General features: G+C 45.9%; 2 protein-coding genes across 6 annotated transcripts in view; both read left to right on the top strand.

The window, feature by feature from the left end:
* Positions 1 to 23,008, top strand: part of CACNA1I (calcium voltage-gated channel subunit alpha1 I) — an 88,566-nt gene extending 65,558 nt beyond the window's left edge. Inside the window, exons 21-36 of one of the 5 annotated variants that reach the window (XM_066184158.1) lie at positions 436 to 561; positions 1,029 to 1,118; positions 1,535 to 1,727; positions 2,820 to 2,971; positions 4,803 to 4,912; positions 5,503 to 5,636; positions 6,356 to 6,426; positions 9,691 to 9,769; positions 10,312 to 10,433; positions 11,191 to 11,529; positions 12,135 to 12,281; positions 16,452 to 16,568; positions 16,943 to 17,111; positions 17,981 to 18,177; positions 19,941 to 20,612; positions 22,190 to 23,008. In XM_066184158.1, the coding sequence (XP_066040255.1) occupies positions 436 to 561; positions 1,029 to 1,118; positions 1,535 to 1,727; positions 2,820 to 2,971; positions 4,803 to 4,912; positions 5,503 to 5,636; positions 6,356 to 6,426; positions 9,691 to 9,769; positions 10,312 to 10,433; positions 11,191 to 11,529; positions 12,135 to 12,281; positions 16,452 to 16,568; positions 16,943 to 17,111; positions 17,981 to 18,177; positions 19,941 to 20,612; positions 22,190 to 22,222 (2,751 nt within the window). In that variant the 3' untranslated portion in view covers positions 22,223 to 23,008. Of the gene's footprint in view, positions 1 to 435; positions 562 to 1,028; positions 1,119 to 1,534; positions 1,728 to 2,819; positions 2,972 to 4,802; positions 4,913 to 5,502; positions 5,637 to 6,355; positions 6,427 to 9,690; positions 9,770 to 10,311; positions 10,434 to 11,190; positions 11,530 to 11,740; positions 11,883 to 12,134; positions 12,282 to 16,451; positions 16,569 to 16,942; positions 17,112 to 17,980; positions 18,178 to 19,940; positions 20,823 to 22,189 lie in introns of those variants that run through there. The other 4 variants (XM_066184160.1, XM_066184159.1, XM_066184161.1 and 1 more) reach the window with 4 other exon arrangements.
* Positions 23,009 to 24,205: 1,197 nt separating this feature from the next.
* The window catches only part of GRAP2 (GRB2 related adaptor protein 2), a 124,719-nt gene continuing 122,738 nt past the window's right edge, over positions 24,206 to 26,186 (top strand). Inside the window, exon 1 of the mRNA XM_066184167.1 lies at positions 24,206 to 24,226. The gene's annotated coding sequence lies outside the window, so the exon portion shown is untranslated. The remainder of the gene's footprint in view (positions 24,227 to 26,186) is intronic.

The following is a 26,186-nucleotide window of genomic DNA, read 5'->3' on the forward strand; positions in this document are numbered from 1 at the left end:
TGAGAAGAAGAGGATGTTTTTTTCTGGTTCTTTACCCTCAGATGAGATCTTCTTTTCCCATCAGCACTCTCAGTAAGCAGGAAGCAGGGAGGGAAGATTACTCTAGGGGGCTGCTTAGAAGAAATTTTTTCCCTTTGTACCCAGAAAGGCTGCCTTTGAGGGCAGTCAGATGGCTTACAGTCACTGCTGGCCTGGAGCAATGGAGGAGGCTGAAAAGTCAGGTGTGAGCTTACAAGGGTGGTCCTGGCTCCTTTGCAATGGTTGAGCCTGTGCTCTGCATTGTGTTGGTAGTGTCCCTGTTGTGCTCTATGTAGCTTGCAGTCTTGCAGGCTATGCAGCATCTTGGCAACTTCTGTACATCCCAGGGAGCATAGGGGACTGTGTGGGGAACCCTGTGGGGAAAGTGACCCTGATAGGGTCACTCCCCTCCTGCAGCTTTTCAAGGGCAAGTTCTACCACTGCCTTGGGGTTGACATCAGGAACATCACCAACCGCTCTGACTGTGTGGCAGCCAACTACAAGTGGGTGCACCACAAGTACAACTTCGACAACCTGGGACAGGTGAGTCTGCCGACAGCCCCTCCCTCTGATGGGAACCCAACACAGGGTTTGTCTTCTCCTTGGGGAACAGATGCAGTGCCTTGAAAGTCAATGCCTGGGCCAGAAGGAGCAGTTATTTGGCATGAGTGTCCATGCAGAAGCTGTGTCACTAGTGGGTTGGTATCAGAATGACACTTACAGGATGAGTGGGAAAGAAAAGTGGTGGTGGCAAAGAGCTTGATTTTCTCTTTTCTCCTGCCATGAAGCAGATGCTCTCCACAACCTCACTCCTCTGGTGGGTCTGGCTGCACATGGCTTCCTGTCACCCCCTCCCTTGTCCTCCACAAGAGAAGGAGCAGGTTTTGATATGTGCAGAGACACAGGAAGAGTATTTCAGTGCTGTGTGTGTTAGAGCATAAACCCACAATATTTTTTTTCTGCCTGCCAGATGCACCTGCTCCACGTCAGCTTTGCTTTATATGTTGCAGGCTCTGATGTCCCTCTTTGTTCTGGCTTCCAAGGATGGCTGGGTCAATATTATGTATAATGGACTCGATGCTGTGGCTGTTGACCAGCAGGTACATGGACTCTATTGTGAAAGGGCCTTTTCACTTTCCTTGTGCTCGTAAGGCAGAAGCATCCTTTAACATTCTGCTTCAGATACCTCCCTCAAACAAAGAGTCCCTTCCAGGCCCCTTCTAAATCCTTTGCTCATCTATTTGTAAGGGGTCAGGTCCATGGTCTTGTCTAGTCCATGCAGGGGGAGTAGCTGTGGCTATGCTGTGGGTGTCTGTGATAGTGTCAGTGGGTCTTTGTCTATTTGTAATGAAGAAGCAATAATGTCATGTGTCTTTCTGGGCATGCTGGCTCCCTCCTGGCCCACACATGGTTATTTCAATACCTTGTAAAGCAGTATCTGTTGGGCTGCCGCCCACTGCATCCTTATTCCTCTACTGCTAAGACAATGACTGCCTCGGTTCTCCTCCCACTCCAGCCAGTGACAAACAACAACCCCTGGATGCTACTCTACTTCATCTCCTTTCTCCTCATCGTCAGCTTCTTTGTGCTCAACATGTTTGTGGGGGTGGTGGTGGAGAACTTCCACAAGTGCCGGCAGCACCAGGAGGCTGAGGAAGCACGCCGGCGGGAGGAGAAGCGCCTGCGACGCTTGGAGAAGAAGCGAAGGAGTAAGGCACAGCCTAAGTGTTTGGTTGGTTCGTAGGCCAGGGTTTTCTGAGAAAAACCTTTTCCTCTTCTTTTTCTTTCCCAATGGGCTGGTCTCCAAAATCCATCACTCATGGCTGTGCTCTAAGCCTTCCTTCCTGCGCCACTGCTGTGTCACCACACACCTCACTGGGGAGGTCTGGGGAAGAGGGGTGGCTGAGGAGGTCTGCTGAGACTCCAGGGAAGGCACTGGGGAAGGGTTTTGGCACCCTGCTCTTTAGGAGATAACATACCAAAAACACCCCTGTGCACATGCTGAGAGGCACTGTTGGCATGGGGCATGCACACATTGATATGCTTCCTGTGCTTGGGGTACAGTCCCAACTGGGCTTCCTGCAGCTCAGTTGGTGGTTGAAGAAGAACCTGGACAGACCATTTTTTATTTTTACACCCAAATTTATAGAAGAGGGGAAAAAAAAAGAGGAAGACCCCTGTTTTGTGTCCCCGTGACCCCAGTGTTGCAATGTCACTCCTTGGGATCCCACACCCTCTGTGGAGAAGGAAACCTTCTATTCCTGGTGTTTCTGTCTTGTTTTGAGTTACCCTGAGATAAAAATTGCTAAAGCATACTTGCTCCTGGAAAACGTCCCTACTACCCAGACTTCCATTCACAGCCTATGGGCATGCTTTCCCTTCCTCTGCTTCAGTTTTCCCCTTCTCTCCTATAACATCCCAGGGCCTTCCCTTGAAGCATCTGTTCCCTTTTATCATAACTGATCTTAATTTGTCAAGACATGAAATGCTGATTTAGCACCATTCCCACAAACACAGACTAACAGATTTTCTTTCTAGTGTTCCATTCTTTGCCTTTTTTTCTACGTATTTTCCCCCATTTCTTCTTTCCTTCTTTCCTTTTTTTTCATTTTTTCCCCTCCTTCCTATGTCCTTTATCTTCACCTATTCTTTTCTGGTTTTTCTCTTTCCCAACTACATTCCATTTTCTTTCAATACCTATTACCAATCTTATGCCTTCTCCTTCCTCAGTGTTTCTTACTCATTTCTCTCTTTCTTCTAATTTCTTCCTAACTCTGCCGATATCCCTCTTTCCACTGAAGAGGCGCAGCGTTTGCCGTACTATGCTACCTACTGCCACATACGCCTCCTTATTCATTCGGTCTGCACCAGCCACTATCTGGACATCTTCATCACTTTCATCATCTGCCTCAACGTGGTCACTATGTCCTTGGAGCACTACAACCAACCTGTGGTGAGTGAGATCATGGAGATAAGTTTTGCCTCCAGACACTGTCATTTTGGTACAGTTCTCTGGTGACCACTGCCCACCAGCACAAGTAGGATGCTTGGGTGTCTATAAAACCAAGTGTTAAAGATTTGTAGGAATTAGCTTTGTAGTAGGCAAATTTGTGTGAAGACTTTCATGTGTAAAGTTTTGTAGGAATTAGCTTTGTAGTAGGCAAATTTTTGTGAAGATTTTCATGTGTAAAGTTTTGTAGAAATTAGCTTTGTAGTAGGCAAATTTGTGTGAAGATTTTCATGTGCATCCAGAAAGGTACTTCCTACTCAGATACTTGTTATCCACTAAAATCAATAGAGAGAAGGTCTCTAAGCAAGAATCAAGCTCCTAGAAAGCATGATGCAATTAAATCTCTGTGCTTTATATTAGTGAGTGGATAGGTGGGTCACCCAAATTTAGCTGCCTCCTCTGCTTTTTATTTTCCCCTGGATCCTAATAGGAGTGGTGGAAGCAGCAGTGTCCTGGGAGCTTCAGGCTTTGCATCAGATTTCCAAATGTCAGTCCAATTCCCCTGCCATATGGCCTCAGCTGAGACAACTGAGAGAGTGGCTGGTTGTATGTCATGGGATGGGACATCTTTACCAAGCCACCTTTTATTCATAAGAGAAGATGCAGGGACAAAGTGCTGAGCAGAGCCTCTCTCACCTGCAGGGTGTGATTCCAAATACAGCATCCTGGAGGCCAAATAAGTTTTACACTTTGCTTGGGTACAGACCATGTACCTCCTAGTGTTCCTGGCAAAGTTGCAGATGCCTTTGGTGGGAAAAATGCTGCTCATATCAAAGGAGCCTTCCACCTCCATATGTAGACAAAGCATTCATCATGACGTCTGCCCAGTGGCATTTCAGTTTTCTCTTCAGAAGACCCTTGGTTTAGGTGACAGCTCTGGTGTCTGAATGTATTGTCTGAGGTAGCTCAGGCTTTGATCAGGAGCTGAATCTGTTCTCATTCAAATCTATTGCTGGACTCCTCTGTTTCCTGCCCACCTTGCCCAACTGCCCAGCTTTCATCTTGCCCTAGATGGTGCCCAGCTTTATATTTCAGCAACTCTCAACCTTTATCTGTTGGTGTCTTCACATCAGATCTTTGTTCCTCAACAAGTCACCCCTCTTTCTTACTCTTCAGCTCCTTTCCCTGGAACACAGCTCCAGCCAAGCCAGCCTGCTGTCAGGTTCTGTTAAACAATCTTCTCAAAGCACTTGAAGCCCTTCCAGTACAAAATGCCACCAAAAGCTGCCCACTGCTCACACTGGTTCTTAGTGGTTGTGAAGGAGCTGCACATAAAAGAGCCAGAAGCCAAACAGCTCAGAGATGTGATGTGCTGGCCCCGGACCAAGGCACAGCAGGGTTTCCTCTGGTCAGAGATGACCTCAAACCACAACCAGAGTAACCTCTGTGCCTCACTCCTGGTTGATAGCTATGCCAGTGCCATTAACAAGGTGTCATTCAGGTGGCACAGGCTACTGGCAGAAGAAAAGCCTGATGGCATTTTGTGGATTCTCTTGCAATGGCCTCCTCCTCCCAAGTATGCTGAACAGTACAGGAGAAAGGAGGAGTAACTGATCCTGAGAAGAGCATGGGGCAGGTGGTTACTCTTAGTAGGTGACCTCCACATTCAAGTAGGTAGGAAGCGTAGGCCGGCTTCCCCACCCCACAATGAATACCTGGGACAGCTTCCCCACCCCAGGATGAACTCCTGGCACTTAGGAGAGTCCCCGCACAGTGGGGTTATGTGTTTGATGTTGCTTTTGCCTCAATTCTTTTCCCTCTCTTTCTGTGGCAGTCCCTGGAGACCGCCCTCAAATACTGTAACTACCTGTTCACCACTGTCTTCGTGTTTGAGGCAGTCCTCAAGCTGGTGGCATTTGGTCTGCGACGATTCTTCAAAGACAGGTGAGCAGACAGCTGTCAGCTGTGGCTGTGGGACAGCTGGGTTTGGGGTAGAGGTTTGGGGATGGTGCCCTATCTAGACTGTGAAGTGGTGGCAGAGTGCTCTGACTGCCTCCCAGCTCTGCACTGCATGGACCCAACCTCATCCTCCACAAGCTGCAATGCCTAGACAATAGCAAGAGTTGTCCAAAAATTGCCTCTTGGCTGGAGTCTGCTGGTTAGGCTAGAAAGCAAAGGAGATAAGGTTAGAGAGAGACCTCTTTTTCCTGTCCTTGAGGCAAACAATGAGCATGCTGATGCAGAACATATAGTTGATTCAAGGTAGTAAGGCCATAAAAAGCTGAGCCCATTAGTCAAAGCATAGCACCATAGTTACACAGCTACATGCTTTCAAATCAGGCTGGCTTGCCTCTGGCTGCTCAGGGTGTGTGCAAAGTGAGTCTGTATTTCTCTGGAAAATCCCAGATAGGCTGACTCAGAGTGGGCCTTGAACTCATACATAAGGAAATGTTTAGGGTGAAGTGGAGACAAGTACCTTTCTCTGGAAAATGGAAAAACTATCTTTTTTTTTCTCTTCAATTTTTCTTCTAAAGGTGGAACCAGCTAGACCTGGCCATTGTGCTGCTGTCTGTCATGGGCATCACATTGGAAGAGATTGAGATCAACGCTGCTCTCCCAATTAACCCCACTATTATCCGGATCATGAGGGTGCTGCGTATTGCCCGGGGTGAGAGAGACACTGGCCAGAGTAGGGATGTATGTGGCCATGGAGTGCAACTTGGTGCCATGATTCATGGAGCAGTGGCTGTAGAGTCGTGAGCTTGCCCTATCTCCAGCCCTTGAGGAGCCTCTGGGGTGTCCTTCATCACATCCCAGCAGGGATTCTAGGATCTAGGACACCCTAGAAACTCAGGCTTTCTGGTTCCCTGGGAGGCGAAGCACTGGGAGGGTGATCTTTCAGGTTGTGTGAGAGCTGAACTTTCTCTGTTACTCATTTCTGGGGCAACTATAGTAGTGGTGTGGGGAGCAGAGGCCACCAAGCAGATTGAAATTTGCACAGGTAAGGCGGTGGCCAAGATGTGCCTAGATGGCATAACAGTGATGGCTGAAGAAAGAGAAAGTGATGGAAGGAAAAATCAAAGCGGAAGGACAATTAGGATACACATTACTGGGAAAAAGCATGTGGCTAGAGTGTCTGGGTAAAGCACGAGCAGCCCAACAGACATGGGTGCCGGAAACAAAATATTTAGTAAAAGGGATATGAACTTGAGGAAAAGGAACAATTGGGGTTGTACCATCAAAAGCAAGAAGAGGAATGAGGAGAAAGCCCCATTTTTCTACGGCAAGGAGAGACAGGACATCTGTCTTGTGCTACTGTCATTAGTCACACAAAGGATGCCTCTGAGTTCAGTCTGACTGACACTTCTCTTGTGCTTGTTGTGGCAGTCCTGAAGCTACTGAAGATGGCCACTGGAATGCGAGCGCTGCTGGATACAGTTGTTCAAGCCCTGCCACAGGTAAAACATCTTCCCAAAAGACTCTCCTCTTCTGTTCTTTTTTTCCAAAGGGTTGATTCTTGTGGAGTCTCAGAGATGGTGTCTACTGTGGTATGCAGGCAACTGCCTGAAGGTCATGTCCAAGTTCTCATGTCATTCATGGGGTTACAGCTCACCTTGCATCTCTCTTCTCCAGCATGTGAAAGAAATGAGGTTTGACTCCTGAATAAAGGTAGATTTCTTCCCATGATGTCTAGCCAGTGTCTAACTGTTTGCAACTAGTCCATGGCTCCTTTCACCTCTCTCCATAGAAGGGAAGAGTGAATGGATGCTATTTCAGGAGGAAAGGAAATCTTTCTGTCACTGCACTTTGCCCTTCCCTGAATATGCCCCCTTTCCCCCCCCCCCCCTTCTCTTTCATTTGCGCTCTCATCACTCCTTTTCTTAGCTAGTGCTTCCCCCTTCCTACTTTTTCTTCTTTTCTCCTCCTGGATCCCTTTGTGTTTCTGAGTTTCTTATGCATGAGAAGCAGTGACACGCTCTGTTGTGGCTCACACATCCAGCAGTTAAGTGTCTGCCGCAAGACATGGAGACAGAAGGATCTCATGAGCTGTGAGTGGCAGCTGCTCCCTAACGAGATGCTGACACGGTGCTTTAAACAGGCTTCTAGCCCACTGTGAGCATCCTCCGTGATGGATGAGCCGTCAGGGAGTCTAGCCCCCTTCCTTTTGGATTGTTGAGGGAGAATTGTTAAGCAAGGAGTAATGGCACCAAGTGGCTCTACAGATCATACATCAGACCAGTCCCTTGGCAGTCCCTGAGAAGGCAACTCTACTGCGTGATATCAAAATGCACAGGCATTTGTCAGTTGATTTATCAGCTAATGTGCTAGTGCTGGTGAGTGATGATGAGCTGGGAATCAGTCTGAAAACAGCATGAATAGTTACCCAGGGAATTTACTTCTGGTGTTGGTGACAATAAATGTCAATCTGAATTAGAGGAATATGATGGCACAAAAGTGAAAAGGAAACTGTGATCTTTTATGGATCCTGAGCTCTGTTTGATCTCCCATGCTTTTTATTTAACAACAATTATTTGTGGTTTATTATAATAAAAGTAATAACAACAATATTAATAATACATGTGTAGCATATACAACATCATTCAGGATAGTTGTGGGCTGTGATACACTGGACAATAGAAGGAAGGGGGAGATGAAGGATGTGCAGGCAGATCTAGAATGTAAATTTTAATTAGTTCTGGCTCTGCTGCCACAGACTGGCTCAGTGCAGCTTCTTTGCACCTTGCTCTTTTCCATTCCAGGAGCAACAACAGATGATTTTTCTCAGGCAAGGACGAGGAACAGAGCAGGTCTTCAGATCCAGCTTCTGCATATCTGTGGCATGTTTATTCTGAAAGCCCAATAAATGCACACAGATATTAAGAGCTGGAGCAAGTAGTATCCAGAAACTGTTGGTAAGAGGATTCTGCAATATATTTGCACTTAAATTATGAGATTCAACTTCTACCCCCAAAACGTAGATAATAAATAAGAGAGGAGGAAATATTCATATCCCTATCATGTAGACAGAGAAACGGAGTCATCAGACAGTTAAGTGTTTTGCGTAAGATGGCAAAGAGCACAGCTGGGACCTGTGAGTCTCTGTTTCTGTTCCCAGCCACAAACCATAGGTATATTCTTCCACACTTTCTCATTTATGATTTTTCTGTCTCCCATTTGCCTACAGCTCCTTTGCTAACAAAGTCTGTGGGCCAGGTCTTTTAGAGGTCAGTAATACCCGCCTCAAAGCAAGCAGATGTCTGAAAGTTTGTTCTCTAGGTATTCCCTGGAAGATAATAACAAGCACTAGTCAATTCCTCCAGCATCAAAGTCTATGACTTCATATTGACTGGTTTTTGCTACCTCCTAGAACAGGTTGGCTTTGTTTAATAAAGCTATGTAGCAGGGATAAAAAAATCCTTCCATACTTAGAGTTGTGTAAAAATCTGAACTGAAAAGTCTAAAATCCACCGGTTTCAGCATTAAAAGAATGAATTTAGTCTCTATATTTATATACCGTGTCTTTGAGGGACAATTGAATAATCTGTAATATTATTCTCCAAATTTATTGGCTTTGCCAAAAGAAGTATGTCGCGAGGGGGAGAATTCCCTGTGACCCCAATCCTGGTTTGGCTGGGTTGCACGTGGCTAATAAACAAGATGGGTATGATGGATAACTCAGAGATCTGATTTTAATGCATCTCACCACAGGCAGCATCCAAAGACCAGGGGTATGGTTAGTCTGGCATTTTATTGGGTTTTACCTGGGGGTCGGTGTCCAAACTTGGTTACAGGGCTGGGGCTTGATCTTATAGGTCTAAGGTCTTGAACTAATGGGACTTACTCTATTAGCATCTTCCTAATGTCCCACCTCCCAAGGTCTCAGGTTTATTCCCTCCGTGTAGGGAACCTGGGCTAAACTTTCATCTGTCCCAGGTAATTCCTAGGCTTCCACAGAAGTAGTTTAAAATACGCTGTCCTTTCCCTTGCACTATCCTCTTCCTGACCTTTCTCATTTTGTTCCTAGAGCACAGACTCAAATCAGGGATTTTGGCTTGCTAATGGCATACAAGGCATCTTCAGTTTCAATTCAACCCTGTTTCCATTCCCTTCCTCTCTCTGTTACACTGCAGCAATTCTTAATAGTGAATAGAGCTTTGATTTTAAAGAGCCCTTTGGAAATGTAGTCCTTAGCTATATTTTATTACCTTCCTTTTCTTAACATCCTGTAGACACAGACTCAGCTCTGTGTTTTCACAGCATTTACTATGTTGTCTAATTTAGTCATCAGAAATAATTCCTTCCAGTGAGTATGTAGAGAGCCAGGATGTGACAGTTCAGGGGAGTGGGTGGGCTGAATAATTTATTTCTGTCCTGAATTTGGATAGCACAGCAGTTGCAATGACTAAATTAGATTCCCAAAGTGATGATCCTAATGTAGGCCCAGTGACCACATGCATTTAGACCAGAAACTGTTTAGTGTTTCAGAAAACCTGTAAAGTCCTTAATTTTTCCATGCCTTCTTTTTCCACCTGCCTGCTCCTCCCCAGCCATGATGGCAACTGGAGCCATCACTGAACAGTTCTCAAGTGTTGAGCAATTGTTTGGTTGCACTTGTACACTGGGATTTCACTGCTATTCTCTTTAGACTTGGAAATGTAGAAACATTTTCTGTACAGATGAAACAGGCTTTGGAATAGGCTGACAGTGCTGTTTGCTTTCAGGTGGGAAACCTTGGACTCCTTTTCATGCTCCTCTTTTTCATCTATGCTGCACTAGGAGTGGAGCTCTTTGGAAAACTGGGTAAGTCTCAAGCAGACCATGCTTCAATGTGAGCTGGTTGAGGTTTCTCTAAATCAGAACTCTTCAATAAAGGGACTGAATTATTTGATGGACTTTATTCTCCCTTATGCGTAATTGATGTAAGAGGATTTTCACTCTAAACTGTTGTTGTCCTAACAGCCTAACAAAATAAAAGCAGCCTCCGTTTTCTCTTACATTCTTAAACATTTGCTTTTCCTGCACTCTGTCCCTGACATTGCCTTCAAGATGACAAGAAAAAAAATTGTAAAAGTTTCTTTACATCTCTTGCCAAGCAATATTGATCAAGAAGAAAGGCAGCCCAATGACACGCTGGGAGGATCCCCGTGAGCAACAGTTACACTGCCTGATATCCTGGGGCTGGGCCATCAGGGATTTTTCCATATTGATGGCCAACAGCCAACTACTGGGCAGCGTGCTGATACCATCCATTACCTGAGGTCTTCAGGTTGTGAGTTCATATTGTTGATCTCAGGACTGGTAGAGTGTCCTCCCCTGAGTGTTGCACTCCCCTTGTTTTTCAGTGTGCAACGATGAGAACCCCTGTGAGGGCATGAGTCGCCATGCCACCTTTGAGAACTTTGGGATGGCCTTCCTCACACTTTTCCAGGTGTCCACAGGTGACAACTGGAATGGAATCATGAAGGTAACTGGGACTTGGAGGCAAAGATCTCCTACTTATGGGGAAAGAGAAATTCTGATGTGTGGGTCTGTTCAGCAGAGCTTGGGCTAGCAGAGGGAAGTGGAACAGAACACAGAAACTGGGTTGCTAGATAAGATCCCTGCTTGGTCCAGAGTCTCTCTCCCCACCATGGTCACTCACACCTTGGGTTCACCTAGTCCTAGAGACATCTGAATGAGAAAAATGCCAATTTTCCTTGAGAGGAACAAGAAAATCATTTAGGCTAAGAGGGAATATCCGCTGTAGTCAGGACTGTTATCAAATCTGAGCACAGGACATGTGTGTTGGACATGACACTCATCTGCAGAGCTACCAGGAAAGTACAACATAAATACTTCGTTTGGAGGACATGGAGAAAGAAAAGTTCCTTCATTACATATGGTGCTTTTGAGAATAGGTGGGAGAAGGCAGTGCCAGCCTGCTCATTTTTGGCCTTGTTCACATGTGTGGGGCTACGGTAGCAGCAACACATCATAATCTGAAAGTTTGCTTCATATGCCTTTGGATGGTTTTGCTCTGTAGCAAACAGCATATGAACAGAGTGTGTCCCAGATTCTTTGGGGACCTCATTATGCCAAAAGGTTTGGGGTGATAGAAGTTTTTGCCTTGTTCTTTCCATTGGCATCAGTGTTTTTTGACAGAGAGAAAAGCCAAGCTTCTGTTCTTACTTTAGTCTTTCCTTCCTTCCATCGTTCCCTTTCAATCCCAACTTCCCCTCAAGGATACCTTGCGTGACTGCAGCCACGATGACCGGAGCTGTCTCAGCAACCTGCAGTTCATCTCCCCACTGTACTTTGTCAGCTTTGTGCTCACAGCCCAGTTTGTCCTCATCAATGTGGTGGTAGCTGTGCTCATGAAACATCTTGACGACAGCAACAAGGAGGCCCAGGAGGATGCAGAGATGGATGCTGAGCTTGAGATGGAAATTACTCACGGGATGTGCTCCCACAAGTCAGGCTCTCCAAATTCAGGACAGGGAAAAGGAGCAGGAACAGGAGGAGGTGGTGGTAGAACAGATCCTGAAGGACATCTGTGCATGAGATGTTACTCTCCAGCCCAGGTGAGTACACCTTTGAACTTACTAACCATTCTGCAGCAAGGAGCTGTGGGCATTAGCTGGGCAGCTCAGATGATTGAGGGCTTAGCAGTAGCTGAGTCTTCTATCTCAGGGTGAAAGGTTTGCTTTCAGCAGTAGACTTTTGAGTTGATAGGATCATGTAGGGACAAGGCTATGACAGCAGTGTGTCCTGTTCATTGTCATCATGGTGTAGGAACCTGAGGGCCAGCAGAGGAGGGATGGAGCAGATCAGCTAAAGGTATGACAAGAGCAAATTTGAGAGGAGAGCTCAGGAGAAGAGTGCAGGAGAAATGGCAGATCCAGAGTGAGTGACTCTAGCAGAGCTGGAAGGGAGACGTGAGCACTGAAAGTGAGTGAAGACTATCCCTCCTTATTTTTTTTTTTTTCATTGAACTCTGGCACCTTTACACAACCTGTGGAGCAAATGTTTCCCCCAGTGACCCTGTGCAAGTACCTGCAGAACAAGATGCTTCTCCAGATGAGTCAGGGTGGAGAACCCAGCCCCACATTCACATGAAAATTGAAAGCAAAAAACTCGACATTCTTAAAATGATCTCTCCCATCCTCCCCCCTTTCTTGTCCCCTAGGAGAACTTATGGCTGGACAGTGTCTCTTTAATTATTAAGGACTCCTTCGACGGGGAGTTAATGATCATCGATAACCTATCGGGCTCCGTCTTCCATCATTACTCCTCGCCGGCCATGTGCGAGAAGTGTAACCATGACAAGCAAGAGGTAACCTGCGTACGAGGATGTGTGAGGGGACTCTTCCCCCCAGACCTGCACACCCACACCCACGTGCCCGCAGGTCGTCCCATGTGTGCTCCTCACTGTAGATTGTGTAGACAGTAGAGCTTGTTGACCTGTGTTTGTTGTGAAGTGCTGGTACTGCCTCTAGTACAGGCCTGCCCTCCTCAGCCACACATGGATGTTTGAGGTGGTGGAAAAGTGAGACATGACAGGACACGGGTTAGGAGGGACAGAATAACCTGTAGAGAAATGACTATGAAGGCATCCCTTGGCAGCTCTTGTTTTGTCCAATTCTGCAAGAAAAGTCTAGGTTCAGGGTCGTGTTGGATAGAGGACTCTAAGGATCTCACCCCAATGGGACCACTCAGGAGCAATTCAGTGGGAGATTTAAGCTTGTGTTTTGTCCTCATTTTAAGCATGTGCTTGCTTATTCCCTTTTGAGGTTGATCAATTAAGCACATGTTTAAATGCTTTGTTGATTCAACAGTCATGTCTGTGAGTAAGGATTGGTTTGTGGTGAAAACCCGTTAATTAGTTTGAGCAAAAACTAAATAAAAATGGGCCCACTGAGAAAGAAAGTTTGTTAGCTAAAAAATGGGTTGTTGCTAAGAACAGGACTAAATGGGTTGCACTTGAGCTACTAAAGTTGGTAGATGCTTTGGAAAACTCCTTCCTAAGCAATTAGTCTTTTCAGGTTGTATTACTCAAGCAGCAAGATAGTTTGGGAAGGGTTAGGTGAGTAGCAGAACTAATTTAGTTCTGAAATAATTTTATTGTATGTAGGTGCTCTGATTTTGTGTTTTCAGACTTGTAGCAGTAGTGTGACTCTTTTGACAGTAAATTGGTACATCAGTGCTAAACTTCACCCTCTCCTTCCCCACAACTGACTCGATATGTTGTTATAGGTTATAAAGAAACAAGGAAACTTTGGGAAAGAGCTCTTATTGGCAGATAATTCTATTCAAGTTTGAAGAAAGCAATATTTTGTTTGGTCTCAGATGCCTGGTTCTGACGCTCTGGTATTTTTCAGCTTCTCAGCTGCTTTTCCCCATTGCTTCCTTTTGAAAGTATTAAAATGCAAACATTGCTGTAGTTTATTGCTATTGAGACACTTCACAAATGAATTCTGCATTAATGCAACCAAATAACTAGTTTTCAATTAGCTGCAATTTCCATTGCTTTACTGAAGTCTTTATGTTCAGCAGTTGGTGCTTTCTCAGCAAATGAGATCTACAGCATTCCAGAATGATTGCCCTCAAGTCATTTGCAGCTAGTTTGCTACATTTTAAAACCTCACAGATAGTCTTCAGTATCCTGCCTACAAATGAAGACAACAACCCATTTTCTTACCTTTCCAGCAAAGAAACTAGATAGGAAAATCTTCAAATGCAACCCGAAGCCAGAGCAAAGAATTTGATGTAGTTATCACAACTGAAGAATTTTTCTTAGATCATACTTTCTAATGGCTGTTATAGACCCATAAATTACTTTCAAATTTGGTATTTCAGCACATCTAAAATGTGGAACTGAAAAGAAATTATGTATGCAAGAATGAGTTAAGTAATAAAATACAGATGTTTCAGTTTGGATCATATGAGTCAAAACTATACCTTAGGATTTTAAGCCAGGATTGATCATGACCTTCTCTTTGTATTTCAAAATAGAAAAAAAAATTGAGGAAATTTCAATGGTAGAGCACTATATGGAGTCATAGGTAACATCAGCAATGCCCACAGTCATTAAATTAGAGTGTACTCTGGTACATCAACATATCCAAATGAGTATTGTTCACAGACTGAATTGTACAGCCCCAGAAATAATTAACAGCAAGTTACATAGGCAAAATTATTTATGTAGTCCTCTTAAGTGCGTGTTAGAAAAAAACAATATGCGTGCTGTCCACCCTATCAGCCTTAAACTGCCCTTCTGACAAAAATCACATATTAGGCAAAAAATGTCGCCTCCAATTTCATTGGTAGTTTAGTTCATGAAGATGCTGAGCACAGTGGATGGACACAACATTTAAACATATGCTCAAACTCATAATTGTGTGCTAAGCCTTTTGTGGCACTGAGCAGAAGTGCTCAGTGCCTTTCCCAATTACACTCCTGATACTTTATTTTCAAACTAATTATTTTTACAATTAAGGATTTTTGTAATCATGGGTCTGTTTTTAAAGATATATCTGCAAGTAGTTGTATTCTAAGGGATATGTGTGCATGGTTCAGTATCTCAGGCTGATGTTCCTGGCAGGTTTCATGGATTGGTGTCTAGTGAACAGCCCCTTCTCTCCCCACTGCAATTTAAAATATGTTTTTGTTCCTTATCTTTAGTCAGCAGATTTTAAAATATTCTACTGTAAGGGAAGCAAAAAGAACAAAACCTTCTTTTTTCATGGTGCTAAACTCTTCTCTTGTCATTTCTATCCTTTCTCTCTTGGGATGGTTGACAGCTATCTGTATATGGATGACTGAAGTGTGTTTAGCCATGGTAGGAGTTTGTCAAGTGATTACCAGTGCAATGTGTTTCCACACCTGCACTTTATTTAGTCATGACTTTGTCAATTGTGGGTTTTGTGTAGATCCTAGGGTGGTCAGAATTTTCAAGCAAGTGGTTCAGTGACAAACAGATTGTTCTGGCTTTTGTTGAAATCCTTTTTTATGGATGGCAAAGGTAGTCACAGATGTTACCATGTCATGCTTGCATCTCTACGGCACAACTGTAAGGCTGTTATGGTGTCACAAGCACTTGGGAGAGCAATAGATGAGTACACACATTAAGTGGGACTGAATGAAGACTGTGCCTCTCCACACAAGTTGTTGCTGACTGGTGGTTGTGTAGCATCCCTGGCATAAGTTCATTGTGGGCTCTCTGTGCATTTGTGCTCTGAGGAATGGTTGTTGGTTTTGGGCTTTCTCCATGGTTGAACAGCACCATGTTCCTGTGTCAGACTAACAGCTCAAATAAGGATGTCATTTGTCCACTTTATTTAAATCCAGCTCTAGTTTTCCATTCTGTTTGTTTAAAGTGCATTATCCCTCAGATGGAGACCTCTTTCAGTCTCTGGCATTGGCCCAAGCCACTAAACTTCCAGCTCGAAAGTCATCTCTCCAAATATTTCACCTGCTGTCATGGCGCAAGGCTGTAGCTGCCTCTTGCAAACACAAACACATGGCCAGAAGCTGTCCTGACTGAGACAACCTGGAATACAGCTCTCAAGAGTTAGTTGCTAGTGGTGCAAACCTGGGGCACTCTAGAGACCAGTGATGGAAATCCAAGCACAGGAGGGATAGTGTAACCAGTTAGGCTGGTAGAAAAAGATGCTTTTCAGGAATTGTGAGAAAGAGTTGTTAGGCAGAGGAGATTTAAAAGCTTGGAGGAAAGAGGATGGGAGAGGGGAACATGTGGTATGAAACAAGCCAGATGAAGCAAGGTCAGGCATGGGACTGGAGCAGAGCTGAAGCACAAAAATGAGAGAGATGCAGTGATCAGACTTGCTTTCAGAAAGCAAGAGAGCTCAAGTGTGGTGTGTGGGAGGGCTGAGTTTAGAGATGGAGAACAGAATGGAAGACAGTGTTAGGTAAAATCTTGGGTAGGTTAGAGGAAAGGGGAAAGGCAAGATGCAGGAAAGCTGGAGAGAAACAGGGTTTCAGTAATGAAGGTAAGAGAATATGAAAAGCATGATACTGGCATGGACTGCAAAAGGCATGACTTTCCCTGGAATGAAAGCACTTTCATGTTTAAGCAGGGCTGTCTGTGGTGACTTCAGAAAGAGGGGTCCACTCCTCATCCCTCAGCAGAGCTGGCTGCCCTGTCATCAGCCTGAGGGACCCCTCTGCCTGCCTGGCTTTACTTTCAGGGCCTTGGGCCAGCTGTATCGCTGTGACAGATACAGGACTTGTTCCTCCAGTTCTGACACTAGAGGAGCATGAACTGGTAGCAGCCTGCTTGCAGATCATATATTCAACCTTTCTTAAAAAGTGAATTCTCCTGCCCAGCCCAGGTCTGGGTTAGGCAGTTCCTAATATATCCAAGGAAGATAACCTAAAACTGATCTTGGGTCTACAGGCTCTCACTTATCCACCATCAACAGTATGACTGCTTGAAATGTGAATGCCAGGTATGACCTGTGATAGCTCCTTTCCCTTCCTGCAGGTCCAGCTGGCTGAAATGGAAGTGTTATCCCTCAACTCAGACAAGTCCTCTTCCATCCTTCTAGGAGATGAGTCAGACAATCAAAACTCTGCTCAGCTGAATCCTAAGGAGATCAAGGTTAGCCTCAGACAGCCATGGGTATCTTACACCATGTGCTGTACTTATGCCCCTGCTAATTTCAGGTGCTCTGTATTCATCCAGGTGTCCCTGCTGAGGAATACAATTCTGGTCATTTTTCAAGAGTTTCTCCATAGAGACATACTATGGAGTAGGATTTGAGAACAAAAGAATACGCGTATTTGAAAGTTCTCTTCACTACAGTTAGTAACTTCCTTTGAATTAGTCCAAAGGTGTTTTGGGCTGGAAAATTGAGCATATCTTAGCTAGCTTGAAGTTATTATCAAAATCAGTTCTTCTTGAGGCTTTGAAAAGTTTGCTCTATCATCTTCCATTAGATTTCCCAAGACTTTGTCCTCACTTATTTTTTCCAGCAGGAAGCCCAGGACAATCCTGACTCCACTGAGGCAGACAATCTGGGGCAATGCCTGCTTCCAGCATCCAACGAGGATGGCTCTGCAAACCCAGACAGTTACCTATGTGAAATGGAGAATACTTCTTTCAACTCAGTTCAGTCTTGGCTAAAGCATGAAAGTACCAAAGGTGAGCAGGGCTCTCATGCCCCAGGTCTGCGAAACTGTGGGTTGGTCCAGCTCTGTTTTTCCCCTGCTTTACCTCTGCCAGGGGGAGAGAGAGGAGGGAGAATGTGACTTGGGGTTACACTAACCAAGAATTAGCTTTCAGTTTGTTAACTTGCTTCAGGAATGGGGAGAGGAGCAGTTCCTTCATCTTTGTTGCTAGTTTTTATATCTTCCCTCAGATATGACTCTGAAATATTGTGGATGTGCTGATCCCCATTTGGAGTGATGCACCCATGCATGGTCAGAAAAGAGCGGGCACAGATTCTCCTGACGTGCCAGATGGATGAACTGTGCTCACTCAGCACAGAAAAACACTGCTGCCTCCTGAGACCAAGTAAAGGTTCAGGGAACATGTAATATATGTCTGCCCTTCGTGGAAGTGCTCCAGTTCTACTCTTGAGCATGCCCATGTCTCCTGTGGTCCCCAGCTTTCCCCAAACCATCACTTAATTTATCTCCCTTAATCCCTTGCCTTGCAGGATCTGGGATGAATGTCCTCTGGCAGTGACATACTTGAATCAAGGCATTACAGCTCAGCATTTCTCTGTGATAGTAACAGCAGAGCTAGCCTGCTGCCTTATGGCTCTGAGCTGTGTTAGGTCTTCCTGGTCTGGTGCAGGTTTTTGTGCAAAAAGTGGGATCCTTAATCTAAACACCAGACTGAGGCTTCTTGGCCACGAGTGCATGTTCCTGAATATCATTTGTTCACTGGACCTGAGACTCTGCTCAGTGTAACAGCAGCAAAGGCACAAAATAAAATCAGAGGACTCTTCAACTTTTTTTTTTTCTTCTATTTCTCTTCTCTTGCCCTCTCTTTTGATGTTCTGTCAGTCCCTCCTAGCCCCTTCTCTCCAGGTGCATCTTCCCCTCTGTTACCTGTACCAACAGACTTTTTCCACCCAGCCATCTCTGCCACCCAAACAGGGCCTGAGGAAGTCTTGTGTCCACACAACCTTCCTAAGATCTCTCTGCAAGGCTCGTGGGCATCACTGCGATCTCCAGGTGTGAACTGCTCACTTCTCCATCAGGTGAGGAATCCCACTTCTGTCTGCTAGGAAAACTCAATTTTGACATCCCACCCAAACAGAGGGGGCTGAACAAGGAGGAGGGCAGAGGAAGGAGAGAGGCAGCTGTAGTCACAGGCTTGGTAACCTGGATCTGTAGGAGGAGCACAGTGGACTGCAGAATGCAGGAGGGTAAGGGAGGAGAGAGGGTAGTGTAACGAAGTGGTGTTGGATAGCTCTCACCCTGTGAAGTCATTTGTTCTTCTGCTTTGGATCAACAAACAGTTTGACAGCTGCAGGGGGCCTCACATGAGGATGAAATCACATCACTGTAGCTCCCCCCTGGGTCCCTGGCAGTGGGTAACTGCAGATACCTGCACGCAGAGCAGCCATGGCTGTGGGCCAGGGAGGTGACAGCTGCACAGCATCCTCGGGTCCTTTTAACACTGTGACTCCAAATCATGCACCCTCTTGGTAGGAACAGGCTTCTTCCCACCTGCATCCTCCACATCCCTTAGTGCCCTGTTTACCCACTGTGTCCCTTAGCTCACTGTTTTGCCCTGCCCACTTAACTCTCCCACCCCAGAAAGGTGCCATCTCTTTCTGAAAAGGCAGCTATTTCTCACCAACAAAAGAGAAGAATAAAAGCACTGGGGGGATATCAGGTGTCTCTGAAGTGCAGAAGATGCAGAGATGAAAGCCTAGTAGAGATCCCTACTATTGTTCTTGGAAGAAAGTCCAAGAACATGAACAGGGGCACTCTATTCCAGACAAACTAAAAAAATAAAATCCGCTATGTAAGACAAACACTGTTAGCACAATACAAATGTGTATAAATTCACCAAGGATAAATTTAACCTTGGTCTGAGACTGAGTTGTTGCAGTGTTGAAATTTCTGATTTAGGTTAAGACACAAGTAGAGCCCTGTAGCTGGCACACCACTGGGACAAAAGTACTGAATTGTTGTAAAGGAGAAATTAGTAAGTTTCTGAATATTTGACAAAGACTATATTGAGTAACTATGGAGACTGCTTCCTTTCCTACATGCATCATTCCCAGTGCAGTGTCCCAGTGATGATCGCATAGTGCAGACCAGTTTCCTAGAAATGCAGCTTAACTAGATGAGCCCTGATACAAGGAAATTAAAGCTGTTTCCTCTTCCTGCTAAGGGGACCCCACCTTTCTACCCCAAATGAAAGGGTAGTTGCTGCTAGTACTGGTCAAAAGAACCATAGGGCCTCTTTTCTCTCCCCAGATATTGCTGATTTTTTTAAATGAGAGGAGGTCTATACAGACGTCCTTTGATTCCTGTCCAGCTGATAGATGTGTCCACAATCTGTGTGGCAGGTTTATAGGGAAGCCAAGAGGGAGGACCCACAGGGAACTTTTGCTCTGCTGCCTCCTGGACCATCAGTGCTCAAGGAGAGTGTAGTGGTGGGTGCTGCAGGGCTCAGAGACCCAGCATCCCTTCCCTTTGGTGGAGCACTTGACATCGGAGGGGTAGATTCATCCTGAAGAGAATGAAATTAGCTCAAAATAACGAAACCTTTCCTCCTCCTTACCCAGAAGGAAATCCCCATGGCAGGCTGCATGGCTAGTGCTTTGTAGCATTGGTTAGTTTGTGGCTCCCTTCCCCAGCAGAGAGAGAGGAATGGAATTTTTCCCCTTTCTGTAATCATGGCTTATTTTCACACCCCAAAGTATCCCCAAAACGAGTACGGCAAAGTCTCTTGTCCACTGCCCATCTCCTTCCTGCGAACTGTGTTTTCGTGCTCCCTCTCCCCCAGGCCCCCGAGAGCGACACGTCGCTGGACAGCCGGAGCAGCAGCTCGGCCGGGAGCTTGCAGCCCATGCTGGAGGACAACAGCCTCAACCTCAGCGACTCTCCGCAGTGTACTCTGGACCTACCGGTGGCCCTGTGCCCCGTGCCGGCGGCGGGCAGCCAAAGACCCCTGGCAGTCCCCCTGTCCCCCGCCTCTCGCCGCCGGAGCCTGCAGGGCCGGGGGCTCTTCAACCTGCGGAGCCTGCGCCGCCACCAGCGCAGCCACAGCAGCGGCGGCAGCACCAGCCCCGGCTGCACCCACCACGACTCCATGGACCCTTCGGATGAGGAGGGGGCGGGCAGCAGCCTGCGCGGGGGTGGCAACAACAGCGAGCCGTCGGAGACGCTCAGCAGCCTCTCACTGACCTCGCTCTTCTCGCCGCCCCCACGGGGGCTGACCATGGTGAAGAAGTGCAGCAGCACCAGCAGCCTCCACGCCAGCCCCTCGCCCCGCCGCCCCGCCGCTCACCACGCCAAGTCCTTCTACACCGTTGACCCTCGGGGCTTCCTCTCGATGCCCTCCTGGGTGACGGACTTCTGCAAGGATACCCCCTCCCCCAGAGAAGGAGAGGAGCCAGATGGCCCCAGCAGACTGGGGACAGGGGACCGCAGCTCCGCGCTCCCTTCCGAGCTGGAGGTCGGCGACGGAGTCAGCAAGAGGAACAGATGAGGGTTCCCTGAGGTGCAGGGAGGGAGCATTCGGCCGCTGGCAAGGGGAGCATGTTTCACTATCTTCTCCCTGGCAGCAATTCTAAAGGATTTGCAAGAAAAAGAAAACAGGCAAACAAAAATTTATAAATATATATACACGTGTGTATATATATATATATATATATATATATATATATATATATATATATATATATATATATATATATATATATATAAAATATTCTGGTACCGTACCTCAGAGGTGTGGGAGAGTGCAAGCAATACGGGAACAGTTGTGCCTGAGGGCAAGACCTCGACCATCACCCCAGAGACTATAGTGACAAGAAAAGGCCATGGGGCTGGCAGGGACAGCCAGGTGATTGCTACGTGGCAGCTGTTTAGTTATATACATATACATATAGAGAGAGATCGATTTATTTATTTTTTTTACTGAGAGTTTATCAATTTCAGAAAGTGCTAAGGAAGAACAAGAGAATGCGGGGCCTGAAAGAGCTGCTGCACCAAACCATGAGGGTGGGGTGAAGGGAAGCAGGGTGAGCAGCAAGAGAAGAGCATCTGGGGCTTGCCTTGTGTGTTTCTGGGAACCTTTTTATTGTCCATGCTTCCATTTCCACGGTTAAAAATTGTGGGCCAGATCTTCAGGGTGAGCATAAATCAGCAAAACATGCTGTTGGTGTAAAGCAGCAGAGTACTGGCTTGAGGCGAATTCATGCTGATTTACAGCAGGTGAAAATCTGGCCCCAGCAAGAGAAAAGCAAATAGCCATGGACCACAGAGAAATGTTTTGAGGTGAAAAGCCTTGCTTTGAAAGGAATGTGTGAACACAGTGGGCACACTCATGGGAGGAGGGATGGAGGCTACATGGCTTATTTTGTTGTTGTTTTGTTGGATTTGGTTGTTTCATTTTCCAAAGAAAGAAAACTACAAAGGGAAAAAATTAAAAGGCTCATGGGGATATTTGGAGTGGGAGAGGCAGGGTGGAAGGGAAAGGGGAGGTAAAAAGGGGAGAGGAAATTGAACTTTTTCACCTTTTATTTGCAGTAATTGTGATATTTTATTTTACAAGCCCAACGTTGCAAAAATTATCCCTAGAGAAACCTATCTTTGTTATTTTTGTATCTATAGCTATATATATTAAAAGAATACAAAACCTAGACTATTAAAAAAGACATAAAAGCAAAGGTGGCTTCAACAACACAAAATGCAGTCAGTCTTTTGGCTGAGGGCTAAGCCTGTTCCAAGTTCCAGTAGAAAGACCCTGCAAGGACATCCTTAGTTCAGTGGTGGTTCTATCTCCTTTCTAGCATCATCTTCTGGCATTTTCCTGGTTTGAGTCAGTGTAGCTGGGGCCAAAGTCCTAATCAGTGCCAACCGTGGACATGGAGAGCAGAGTATATTGATTGGAGAGTGTGTGTGTTTGTATGTGCATGCCACTGTAAGGATGCTGATGTGTGTTGTGTCCAGGCCAACTGACTCACCAGCTGGGCAGATGGGTGAGAGGGACAAGGACAACTGCAGCTCTCCTTATCTCTGCCTTTGCAGGGCAGTGGGAGTGGGGAGGATTGCAGAGGATGAGGGCAGAACAACCCCTCAAACCATGACCTGCCTCAGAATCCAGGATTCTCTCCAGCATGATCCTCTCCCAACGTGGTTGTAACAAGGCTTCCAGAGACTGCATCCTCCTTGCTTTTCCTGTGGTACAACTGCACAAGTCTCCTTCCTGGTAGAGCCAAGCTGGATCTCTTTCTGCAGCAACTCCAAGGTTTTATACCCTTCCCAGATTTGCAAGAGGGTAGGAAAACCAGCCACCCGAGGGTAACAAAGAATTTTGGATATCATGTACAACCCCAGGGATGTTCCACTCGGATGTGTCAGAGAAGATAGACTGGGAAGGGCAGCAAGGAGTTGATAGCAGCCTAATGGAGACAGAAATGTTTAGAGCATTGAGAAGTAGAAGCAGGGCTCCCTGTCCCATTTTTTCCATCAGACCAAGAGGGCCTCTGTGGCCCTCACAGAGGTCTCCCAGCTGGCATAAGAAGCATTGTGAAGAGGGCAGCACAAAAGATGTTCTGATTTGATTGTGACCTGTCTGACTTTAAAGCAGCTGCTGCATCTTACAAACCAGGGTTGTAAACAGTGAGCACACAACTTGGGACCAGCAGCCAGGAAAAGGATAATTACTGTGTGGACTTAATTAATTTGCTCTGTTGCAAGTGTGCATGCTGACTTCAGGGAGGTCAGACCTGTGAGTAGAGGACAAGAGAGCCTGGGTTCTTGTCCTTGCAGAAAGGATGCAAATACAGATTTATTAAAGCAATAATAAGGGTCTTCAAATACTTTTTTTGCACTGGTGGTTCTTTGGGTGAGTTGCCCCTGCTCGCTGTCGCATGGGTAGAGAGGAGGGACACGACACATAGTTTCACATCCTCAGGGAAGGAAGTCAGGCCCTAAAAGGCTGAAAAATGAACTTGGGTTGCAAAAGGCTTCGACCAAAACCCAGAGCTGCTTTGAAGCCAGAGGCTTACCAAAAAGCCCAAAGAATTGAATCCCACCCAAACCCTAGACACTTTAATGCACAGAGCACTCCTTGGAAATTTGCCATAAGAGGACACAGAGGTGGGACTCCAAGCTGTCGTGGCAGTTGTATGGGCTGTAAAATGTTTCAACTGAGCAGTGGAAGAAACATCAGAGATTGGTGGAGTGCTGGAAATTATCCCAATGTTTCACCATGAGAGAAGCATGGCCTGCACTTGGGATAACTGGGAGGGAAGAAGGGTGAAAAGATGGATGGTGGTGGTGACCTCATGGGGCAACTACAGCCTCTTGTATGGATATCTCTAGGCTTATTCCCAGTTGTCCCTGGAAGTGACATCTTTGTTTCTCCTGTGGTTTGCAGTTTATGCAGTCCTGCTACACAGGATGTTTCCCCTTCACCTCCCAGCAGGGTCATGCCACCTCACCCACCTCCCTGCAAAAGGGCTTTCACCTTCCGCTGTATGACTGGCTTCTGGCTTAGGAAGGAGGTTGCCATGGAAACAGAAGACTAGGTTGTCCTTAAAGAATATTTTGTCTCTCTCTTTTAATTATTTACAAACTGTTTCAAGAACAAGCAGGAAACATCCATCCTTCCCAAAGAGGAGGCAGAACACTAAACCCCAGCAAGAACTTTGTGTTTTGCTGGGGATTTCTGCAGAGCTTCAGGTTGTGCAGTTTCTCCTGGCAAAAGCTGCCTTTCCCAGCTATGCCTGGCTGTTGACACATGGAAAAACCTCTGTCATCACCCACCCACCTCCCAGACACCACCTGAGGGCAGCTTGGGATTTGCCCAGGCATCTATTCAGCCTCCAACACTCCCCACTTCCCACAAGGGACTGCACTGCAGGCAGTTCCAGCCAGAGTGCTCTCTGCTGTCGTCAGCCCAATATTGCTCTGTTTTGTTCTGCTGACACGCTAGCCTTGTGCCCAGCTCTCCCCCACGTCTACCACTGAAAGCAGTCACTCTCCCTCTCCATGCTGAGTCTGTCCCTGAGCTCACATCTTGCTGCCATGTCCTGCTCTCGCTGCTGCTCTGACAAACAAGTAAGGCATATTTAACTCCTTTCACCTTGGCTCACCAGGTGGTTCCTCTACCTCTTTTAAACATTTTTTCTAGGTTTTTTTCTCTTTCTAAGGCCTACCTGTAAATTTTCGTCTCTCACTATGAGCCTATTGATGTTCATTGAAGCAGTAGAGCAGAGCCCATCTCTTGTGCTTCCCACCTTCTCTTGAATGTGGAATCCTCAACTGCTCCAATCAATCCATGGAAAACACACCTGTATTTAGTATTTTTTTCTGAACCCAGAGACTCTGACTCAGCACAGCCAAATAAGTGATGCACACCACTAGGTGTACTTTTCATGGCTTCTACATCTTCGTCTGTCTTCCTTACTACTACCAAAAGTTCCTTATGAAATTAGGTATTAGGGAATCAGTTGCCAATGTGACCACTGTTTTCTTTCAAGGAAAGGTGGCAGGGTGGTTCATTTGGGCTTTCGGGGAGTTTTTGTTTTGTTTTGGAGGTTTTTGTGAGGCCCATGTAAAGGAATAGACACCACCAGCTCCTCTGTGAAATTCTTATGAGGTGAGCAGGACTTGGTGGGAGGGAACCGAAAACATTATTGAGCAAGAAAATAATTTTTCAAATAGAAGAAACACAAAGCAGAAAACATTGAAGTGTTTCAAGGAATTTTGTACTTTTCCCACCAAAATGGCTCTCACACTCAAAATGCTCCCAAAGAGCATCACAGAGGTATTGTGGCCTGATTGGCCTCTGGTGACTGAATCCTCAAGACCCCAGACTGGTTGTCCACCTGACAAGGCACTGAAAATGTGTCCCCAGGCAGTGAGGTGCCTGCAGGAAATATGCCCTGCACACAAACCATAAAATGAGAGCAAAAGTCATCATAACACTGGACTAGAAGCAGAAATTTATTTTTAGCCAGTGTAACTAAACTCTCAACATTTATTATGGAGGATATGGAGGTAAGTGGCTTTGGTTCACTTGGGTTCATCACAAGAATTCCGCAGAGAAGGAAAAAATTAAACCCTGTGGGTTTTTTAACTAGTTGTGATACAAAACACAGTTCACCTTGTAGGAAGAGCTTGGTATCTTACCAAGTCAGGCATCTGGATGTCTGCCATGCAATTCAGTTCATCTGTATGTGACCTGACTTTCCAAGTATCCCCTTCCCTGCTCTTCACGAATACTTTATGAAATCTGCCTTGCTTTTCCATTTTTCCATGTAATTTGTGTTGTTTGCTAGGGACTGGTTTCCAGTAGGAACTCACTGTCTCCATATCTTTGAGTAATCACTCATTTCTTCCATCTCATTTATATATATATATATATATTCTCTAGCACTTTTTCCATCTTCTGAATATTTCCAAGCCCCTGTTTACGTTTACTAAGATCCTGTCACACAGGAGATGGAGCTGGCAATCTGCTATTCAATATTTATGCCTTCTGGCCACTTCTAGAGCAGATGTGCTCACTTTACAAGGAAAGAGCCCTCCCCCCCACCAAAACCAGCATCCCAGATGCTGGTTTGCAGCACACCTCTGCTTTTGCACCAGCATCAGGTGCAGCAATAAGCAATAACAATCTGCCCTTCCCCTTATGCCAGTGATGAGATTGCAAAGATAAGCTGTACAGCGGGGTTCATGCTCAGCCTTGCTTTGCATGTCAGCAACGTTACTGAGCATCTTTCATGCACATGACATCCGTAAGAGCAGGCAGGACTCCATGCTTCATGCAGTTGCTCCCATGAGCAGCTGGGCTGTTGCCATGAAAAGCACAGCAGGCTCCAATTCATGCTCCCCCTTTGCTGTGCAGTGCTGTGAACACAGAGGAATACAAATCTTTTTCCTTAGTGGTTTTGTCTGTAGGCACCAGAGTTGACAAATATAGCTCTTCCTTTGCCTCATGGTCCACAGAGCAGAATGATAGTAGAGGGAGAGGCACTGTTTTTCCAAGGATATTTCAGAGACCAGAGCACTTTAA

This window comes from Chamaea fasciata, unplaced genomic scaffold, assembly GCF_029207755.1.
Source record: "Chamaea fasciata isolate MVZ Bird 193981 ecotype frontalis unplaced genomic scaffold, bChaFas1.0.hap1 SCAF_5, whole genome shotgun sequence".
Lineage (NCBI taxonomy): Eukaryota > Metazoa > Chordata > Aves > Passeriformes > Sylviidae > Chamaea > Chamaea fasciata.